At 48.3% G+C, this 8,735-nt stretch overlaps 1 protein-coding gene across 1 annotated transcript in view; it reads right to left on the bottom strand.

Moving 5' to 3' along the window:
• COL4A1 (collagen type IV alpha 1 chain) overlaps positions 1 to 8,735 on the bottom strand; it is a 172,631-nt gene that overhangs the window by 34,738 nt on the left and 129,158 nt on the right. The window contains exons 25-29 of the mRNA XM_045283809.1: positions 7,637 to 7,828; positions 6,908 to 7,076; positions 3,525 to 3,617; positions 3,324 to 3,428; positions 644 to 741 (exon numbers count right to left, since the gene is read on the bottom strand). Of these exons, the coding sequence (XP_045139744.1) occupies positions 644 to 741; positions 3,324 to 3,428; positions 3,525 to 3,617; positions 6,908 to 7,076; positions 7,637 to 7,828 (657 nt within the window). The remainder of the gene's footprint in view (positions 1 to 643; positions 742 to 3,323; positions 3,429 to 3,524; positions 3,618 to 6,907; positions 7,077 to 7,636; positions 7,829 to 8,735) is intronic.

The raw sequence follows: 8,735 nt of genomic DNA on the forward strand, positions 1-8,735 counted from the left end.
TAACGGGAGGGAAAAGACCAACCGTCTGGCTGCTGACAGTCAAGTGACTTGTGGAGTTGTAGGCCAGCAAGCTGGTACAGGAGATTGACCTCAAAGCAAGGAGAACCTTGAAGTTACACTGGATCACTGGTTCTCAACCAGGGACTGCGTTCCCCCTGGAGGATACCCTGCAATATCTGGAGGCATTTGGGGGTGTTATAACGGGGTGACATTTAGTGGGTCAAGCCCATGGAGGCTGCTAAAAGCAGCCCAGCCCCCCAAACAAACAACTATCTACCTCAAAATGTCCATGCTACCAAGCTGGAGAAAGCCTAGACAGGCTCCTTCTGATCGTGGTTGTTTGTTTGTTTTTAACAGTGGCTTCTAAACATAGTTTATCTGTTATATCTATAACAAGAAACACATTTTACATGAGCTCCATCCAATATACATAAGGCAACACATACTCATTAAACTGAAATGAACCATTCCTGAAATAGCACATATTTACTGTGTGCTATGTACTCTGATCATTTCCTATCTCATTGCATGAAAAACAAACCAAACCATGCTTGCCCAACATATCCTGTGAGGGTAATAGCACATGTTGTACATGTCCAATGAATAATAGGAGTGAGCAGGTGACAGCAATCCGGAGACCTACCTTTTGCCCCGGCACACCTGGGCCACCAGGTAAGCCATCCAATCCTGGGCGACCTGGAGTCCCTGGAGCACCCACATCTCCTGGCAGGCCATCAACACCTGTTTGGGAAAGTCAAAAAGTCACAAACATTCGTGCTGTAATATGATAGTTCACTTTCTTCACTTCTTTTACACTTGCTCACAGGTACCTGAACGAACGAACGTGGGAGGGTCCACCACAGTGAACCCCTTTCAAGGGGGCTCTAAGAGGGAAGACGAGGCCATGCGGCTGGCTGCTCATGGAAGAGGCCAAAAGGAAGAGGCCACCGATAGAAGCACTGCTATTCCCAGAGCCTGCAAACCCCCTCTTCTTTTCTCACACCTGTCTTCCCCTCTTCCTTTCTGTCATTTTCTACTTAAAAGTTTTTCTTTCTGTCCTGCTCCACTGGACAAAGCACAGTTCAACACGCTGAGATCCAGGTCTCCGCAGTCTCCTCGTCACCGTGTTAGGGATGTAGAATGTGGGCACCTGGCTAAATGACTCCGCCCGGCACTGTAACACAACTCCGTGCAAACTGGTCACCCTCTCATGTTTGTTGGGAGGCCCTGCTTTAGACCACTGGTTCTCAAACTGGGCTGCAGTACGTACACAGGAACCATCGCAGGGGTGTAGGTTTAAAATGCCTGGGCCCTGCTACAAATGGTCATATGGGCTTTGGAAAGCTGTCTGTATTAACCCATCAAGTGGAGGCCGACTCAGTGTCGGAGTAGAACTGTGCTCCACAGCATTCCCAACGGCTGATTCTTCAGAAGTGGATCCCAAGCCCTTGCTTCTGAGGTGTGCGCAGCAACCACCAACTTCCTAAGGAACGTCTCAGGCCTTACACACGCTGACCCAGCCAAGAACTCGAGGCAGGTCTAATGCGCGGTGACGTTTGAGAACCAGGAACGGTGGGACTAGCCAATGGAGAGAGTCTTCTAAGGAGTAGACCTAACTCCCCCGCCCCCCCAGCAGCCTTGTCCCCAGGTCCCTTTCTTGTTCACTATCGACGAGTATGGACAAAGGGCTTCTAATTCAGGAGCCCTTTATGGCAGTGCGGCGCTCTGATGGTGGCGGTGTTGGGCATTGGGCTGCTAGGCACAAGGCCAGCAGTTCAGCACCACTCACAGCTCTGTGAGACAGATGGGCCTTTCTCCTTCGTGAGTTTTTGGAATCCCAGGCGGCCGTTCTACCCTGTCCTGCAGACTCACTGTGAGTTGGCACGGGCTCGATGCGGGGCGGTGTTACTTGTGTGCTCTTTCCCACGGGGGTGATCTGGGATTCATATGGAATATGGTGGCATACATGACGTGGGGTCTGGAGAAGATTGTAACGTTGGTGTCATGGCTCTCTGCCCTTTAAAGCAGAAAGAAGCCGCCATGTGTGTGGTTCACATCATGCGGCTCTCTGAAGGAGAAAGCAGCTGTCTCTGTTCTCCACATGTGAAGGCCTAGGGAAATGAGAGGGGATGCGATGGGGCGTCCCGGGAGACAGAGACCGTGTTGGCAATGGCCTGCATGGAGTCTATGGGAAGACCGCGAAGGACTAAAACAGGAAAATGGTCCTCCTAGTAGTTCTCAGCATGGAGTAAGGAATGTACTAAAATTGTTGACACCCTGTCAGAATTCAGGGCCTATATTTTGCTTTTATTATCCCCACGGCCACCCCTTGGGGTCTCCCCCTGCCTCATCGACCGATCCTGGTGGGTGGGTCCTGGTGGGCTGTTTTCTCTTCACCCACCAGGACCCACCACTTTGCAGAGTGGGTTGTCAACAAACACAGCTTCTGCAAGGACTGCCAGGAGCCTTGTCTTGTGGCCCCGAGCGCCAGATCTTATTTCTACCACTCCACGCTGAAGCCCGCTTCACCCACTGCACCACGCAATCCACAACATTATTCCTAAAACTTCCCAGACTCTTCTAAACACGTCCACTGCGCACCTTCACTAACTCACGTAGGGTTGCTACAGCTGTGGCCCCTCAGATTTTTCTCAGTGAATTCACGTGAGGGAGAAAGGAAAGCTCATCTCCGTGTGAGATAGTTAAGGCTTATTGTGCCAACCTGGCCGATACACACATGTGGGGTTAATTGAAGGGCGGAGAGATAAATGGTTCAGTGAGCCTCGCCTCTCTCGTTCTCAGGTCTCCTGCTCTCTGATGGTCGGACCAGGGTGCAGCTGCCTTAGCCAGTTCCCTGCTTCAACTTGCAAGGCTCACTTCCTGCAAGACATCCCTGAGGAGAAGCTGCATGGACCTACCCCGATGCAGCCCTGGGTGCTGGAGCAGCCGTGTGGAGACCCCTGCCAGCACTGAGATACTTACACGCTCACTGATTCGGCTTTCCTCCTGTAGTCCGCATCACTGCGTGTGTTTTGTGGGATTGAGGAGGGCTTTGTAGATTGGTGTTGGATATATGGGCTAATGTCGGACTTATGGGCTTGGGCAGCACTGGGTTGGGATGGTTTCTGAATGGACACTTACCCTTTATATAATACTCTCTCTTTTATATATATATGCGTTTCTGTGGCTTTGTTTCTCTAATGTACCCAGACTAACACACCGTGACTGAGCAGCTAGGGAGCTGAAGCCATAGCTTGGGGTTGTGCTGGCCAAGGGTCGGAGGAATGGATCCACTCACAGTCAGGCGTATCCTAAAGATTTACCTTTGGGGCCCGGAGGTCCTGGAAATCCGATGCCTGGCTGGCCAACAGTACCCTTCTCTCCTGGGAGTCCTGGCCTCCCTGGGGTTCCAGGAAATCCTCTGTCACCTATTGTGAGAACAGCAAATGGTCAACTTAAGCACAGATCAAAAACAGAGATTTTCACATCCTATCTCCAAGTCTAGGGGACATTTCTAAAAGTACCTTGGGGTCCTTGTAAACCCGGGGACCCTGGGAACCCTTCAGCTCCAGGAGGTCCAGGTAAAGGTACGGTCTTGCCTGCTTCACCCTTTGGGCCTGGAAAATACAAAGAAGACACATGAAGTAGGTGAGCTACAGAATCCCATCCTCTTCCCCAGACGAAACTCATTGCCATTGAGTGGGTGCCAGGTCATAATGCCCCTATAGGACAGGGTAGAACTGGCCCTGGGGGTGTCTGAGACGGTTAACTCTTTATGCAAGCAGAAATTCCAGTCTTCTCCCCAGGAGCAGCGGGTGATTTTGAATGATGGACCTTCCTGATCACCGCTATGCCACTTGGGCTCCCTCAATACAACCCCTTAAAAATGGTATGCTATGTGACGTGATTGAAATATGGAATGATATATGTATTAAATCCCAACTAACAAAATGGTACGCTAGTAGACTTAGAGAAGCCTCGGTCTCCATGTTTCCTTTCCTTCCTCTACTTTCTAGAATCTTTCAGAGAAAGTTAGTCCTGCCCCCAAATGCCAGTCCAAAAATAACCTGTGTCTTATAAAAGTCACAGAAATCTAAATATTCTACAATAACAAATAACGACATGTCCCCGCGTGATTTTTTAGTGAGCCTCGCTCAAAAAAATAAACATTTTCTCTGTTTCTCAATTTATCAGCCTGTCATCATTTAAGTTTCTTGAGGCTGGCCTGCAGGTAAACTGCCTTCGTCCTGTAACAAGCGGTTGCTGACATCTGGCCTGTAACAGCAGTGGGCTGGCTCAGAGCGACCTGAAACTGCACAGGAAAGTCACCCCAAGGCAAGCCTCTCCCAGCCAGGCCACCACGATGGCCCAGTCATCTGGATGTGCATGTACTGCTTCAGGCATCCGCTGGGTGTCAGGATTTAGCTTTGAAGAGAGGCTCAGCCAGCCAGTCTCAAGAAGATGTCCCTTGTACCAACCAAAGAATTCAAAATACTTAGGGTCTCCCGGTAACAATGCATGCATTCTGTAGCTTTGGATTATGGTAAGTCCATGTTTGCTATCTGATATATTCTAGGGAGACTGCTGTTTAGATCACAGAGGCAGGCGGGAGTACAGCAGATGAAAAAGTAATGTTCTAATCTGAAAAGTGTATTGGGTCTGGAAAATCAAGGGACCCTCTAAGATGTCAATGACTGAAGAATGGTACTGTCAGCAATCCCTCCCTCAGGAACCTTCTCTCTGCCCAGTGCCAGGAGAGAGCCTTCCTGTGGCTTGTCGGTTGCCGGTCAGCTGGCTCATGAACCTTCAGGGATGACAGAATGAACATCGACTCATCGGGTACTGCCCCCGTGATTGTTGGGATGTGGAAGCCCATATACTTAAAAGGACACCAGTTCATTTTCAACCCGCCAAAGAACCAACAGAAAACCCTAATTCCTTTTTCTAACTTTGAACGTTTACAAGATTCCACCAGGACACAGAACAATTGATTTGTTGAAACCAGGAGCTATGAGGAAAGGGATCCCAGACCTCTTTCCAGCTAACTGAGAGTCTCTCTAAGTCCACTCCACTATTTCTGTGCCCCTCAAATCCAAAAACCAACCTTACTACCACTGAGTTGCTTATAACGCATATCAACCCTGTGGGATAGAGTAGAACAGTGGTTCTTAATCTTTAGGTTGCCACCCCTTTAGGCGTCACCCAATTCATAACACTAGCAAAATGACAGTGATAAAGTAGCAATGAATATAATTTTTATATTTGGGGGGGTCACCACAACATGAGGAACTGTGTGAAAGGGTTGCGGCATTAGGAAGGTTGAGAACCACTGGAGTAGAACTATGCTTATAGATTTCAAAAGCTATAAATCTTTATGGGAATAGACAACCTCATCTTTCTCCTGCAGAAGGGCTGCTGGTTTAGAACTGCTCAACTATTTACCCACGATGCCACCAGGGCTCCTTCGGTGCCCCTAAAGAAGTGGTAACAAAAGCAACATTGCCGAGAGCGTTGCTAAACAAAGAACCATGATCAAAGGAGTCATAACTTGGTGCTAGATGTTCAGTGTGTATATAAACAATGAGAATGAGAATAATGAAACAGTAACACGGGATTGAAAATGCTATAGAATTAGTCCAGAGTCCATTACATCAATACCACTGAGTCGAGTCTTACTCCTAGTGACCGTGTGGGACAGAGTGCAACTGCCCCACACGCTTTCCAATGCCAGACTCTCTATGAAAGCAGACCACTGCAGCTTTCTCCTGCAGGTGGGTGGTGGCTCAGAACACTAAACCTGCTGGTTAGCATCCAAGGACTTCAGCCACTGTGCCCCCAGCCTCCTTACGTTTGTAATACCTCTACCTACAAGCCTGCCTTTCACTGATAGGTATATTGTGTGCTTAGTTATAAGTGAAAACAAACAAACCCACAAACCCCACAAACTTACTGCCATCGAGTTGGCGTTGACTCACAGTGATAGGATATATCACTGTGACGTTTAGGATAGGATAGGCCTGTCCCTGAGAGTTTCTGAGATTTTAACTCTTTACAAGAGTAGAAAGCCCTGTCTTTCTCCCGTGGAGCAGCTGGTGGTTTTGAACTGCTGACCTTGCTGTTAGCAGTCCAAAGGTATAACCACTGGGTCACATCTATAAAACCAGCTATTCTTTCAGCAAGGTCTTAGGGATTACTGGGTCATCTGGCTCATTCTACATTGAAGACAGTGAGCATGCACCATTCCTTAGTTCTTTAATGATTCTCCCCTTCCCACTATCATGACCCCAGTTCTACCTTACAAATCTGGCTAGACCAGAGCTTGTACACTGGGACAGATAAGAGTTCTCGACACATGGAATCCAGGACAGATAACCCCTCAAGAACAGTCATGGGAGTAGTGATACCATGAGGGTAAAGGGAAGGTGGGGGGAAAAGGGGGAGAAAGGGGAACCAATCTCAATGATTGACATATAACATACCCCCACACCCAGGGGGATGAACAACAGAAATGTGGGTGAGGGAGACAGCTGACGGCAGTGTCCGATATGAAAACAACAATGATTTATAATTTATCAAGGGTTCATGAGGGTGAAAGGGTGAGGGAGGGAGGGAAAAAAGAAGAGCTGATACCAAGGGCTTCAGCAGACAGAAAAGGTTTTGAAAAGAATGATGGCAACATATGTACAGATGTGCTTGACACAGTGGAAGCATGCATTGTTATAAGAGCTGTCAGAGCCCCCAATAAAATAATGTTCTGAAATGTAAAAGCAAGAAAAAGAAGAAGACTCATTAAGGTTACCATCCACTTCCTGCAAGAACTGACACCAAAGCCATGCTGCCTGCCTTTCTGACCCTAGTAGTCTCTGTGAGGCCCTCACGTCGCTCCGCAACAATTCCCAAGCCTCACCTGGGAGGCCTGGGGATCCAGGGTTTCCAGGAAAGCCTGCTTCTCCTTTGTCTCCAATTGGGCCCTTAGGACCAAACCCTGGTGGACCAGGAGGGCCGATATCCCCGCGACTTCCAGGGAAGCCAACTCCTCCGGGAGGGCCGCGTTCTCCTTTGGAGCCTATTGAACCCTGAAAACAAACAAAAAATGTACAGACAAAACGTCGTCAATCCACAGAACAGTCACTCCTGTTCATACCAATCCCCCAGCCTGCTGTGGTAAATAAATACTGGAGTTCAACTGTCTCACACTCATTTACTTTGTCAATCCCATGTCAAAAGTCAGCATGTGGTTAATGAATAAAACCAGCATTTCCGCCCACCCCCCTGAGAACTTAGAAAGAATTTCCCCATCCTACACAAGGAGCTACAGCAAAGAACAAGTTCTTTAGACCATGTTTTTCTTTCTTAAAGGATCACTTTTCATTTCACCTCCCCACCCAAACAGCTAAACCCTTCCCATTACCTCCAGACATCAGCTAATTCTGATCTGTTACCTTCTAATTGATACTTAGGGTTTTAGACTCGGGTTTTCCTATGAGTCAAACTCATTTATGAAAGTCACCATCTGGACCCTTTATGGAAAAATACATCGATTCGGTCGAAACAATTCATGTATTTTATTCTCTGCAGATCCCTTTGCACTATACCGAAATAGTGGCAGCATGTGCAAGTATGGAAATAAACATACCGGTGAGCCTTTGGGGCCAGGAAGACCCGGATAGCCATCTTTTCCAGGGGACCCTGCTCTTCCAGGCATCCCGGGCTGCCCTGGAAATCCTGGGTTTCCTTTTTCACCTTTGAGTCTCATGTCAAACAACAACTCCCCTGGTTCTCCCTTAGCTCCTGGATAGCCTATGAGCCCCGGTGAGCCTTGTGGCCCCTGCAACAAGAAAGCGTGATGAATATATCCACCCAGGTAACAGACCAGGGCAACACAATCAACATGGCAATACATCTAGATCTCATCGTTCACGTTCCAGCAAGCAAGCCACTCGCTCGTGACCACAGCTCTATCTCGCCCCACTACTTGTGTCTTCTTTGCAAACCACTTCTATAATGCATATAAACCCTGCTCCCATCGAAGTGAAGCCCATCCATAGAGACCCTACCAGACACGGTAGAACTGCCCCCTGTGGGTTTCCAAGACTGTAAAGCTTTACGGGAGTAGAAAACCCCATAAATACATACATAAAATATATACTTTTACTATGTATAATATATGCAAATACACACATGGCATCCCACAGAGGCCTGATCGTGGAGATAGAGGGAGTCACACAGAATGCCGCTGCATCCATAGCTGCTAGAATGGCCCTTAGATTGCATTCTTTCCCCGAACTGTTCAACATTCACAAGCGCATTTTAGCAACTCTTAAAGAAAAAGTTTAGCACAGCCTTTCTTACAGAGGTGCTGGATTTTCGACTTCTCAGGACCCAAGAACTAGAGAAATGGCTTCTGGGTACAGGTAGTGGTAGAGTCAAAGTGGGTTGAGAACAGCAATGTTGTTGTTTTTTCTAAATCTGCTCAGCAGTGGGAGTCCCTGACTGGAACAAATTGTCAGCATGCTCAGCTGCTAACTGGAACCCTGGAGCTGCTAGTCCATACAGAGGTGCCTCGGAAGGTAAGGGCTGGCGATGTACTTTCAGAAAGTCCTCATGTGAAAGCCCTACCAAGCACACCCCCACCGTGACACATGGGGATGCCAAGGGTCAGAATCTACTATGCGTGTTTCCCAAAGTGGGTGGGACAGCCCCCTGGGGGCTGCCGGAATGCCCGGCCCCTGCAA

The sequence above is a fragment of the Echinops telfairi genome, unplaced genomic scaffold, assembly GCF_000313985.2.
Source record: "Echinops telfairi isolate 266 unplaced genomic scaffold, ASM31398v2 ScPeMD7_7467;HRSCAF=8505_1, whole genome shotgun sequence".
In the NCBI taxonomy this organism is placed as follows: Eukaryota; Metazoa; Chordata; class Mammalia; order Afrosoricida; family Tenrecidae; genus Echinops; species Echinops telfairi.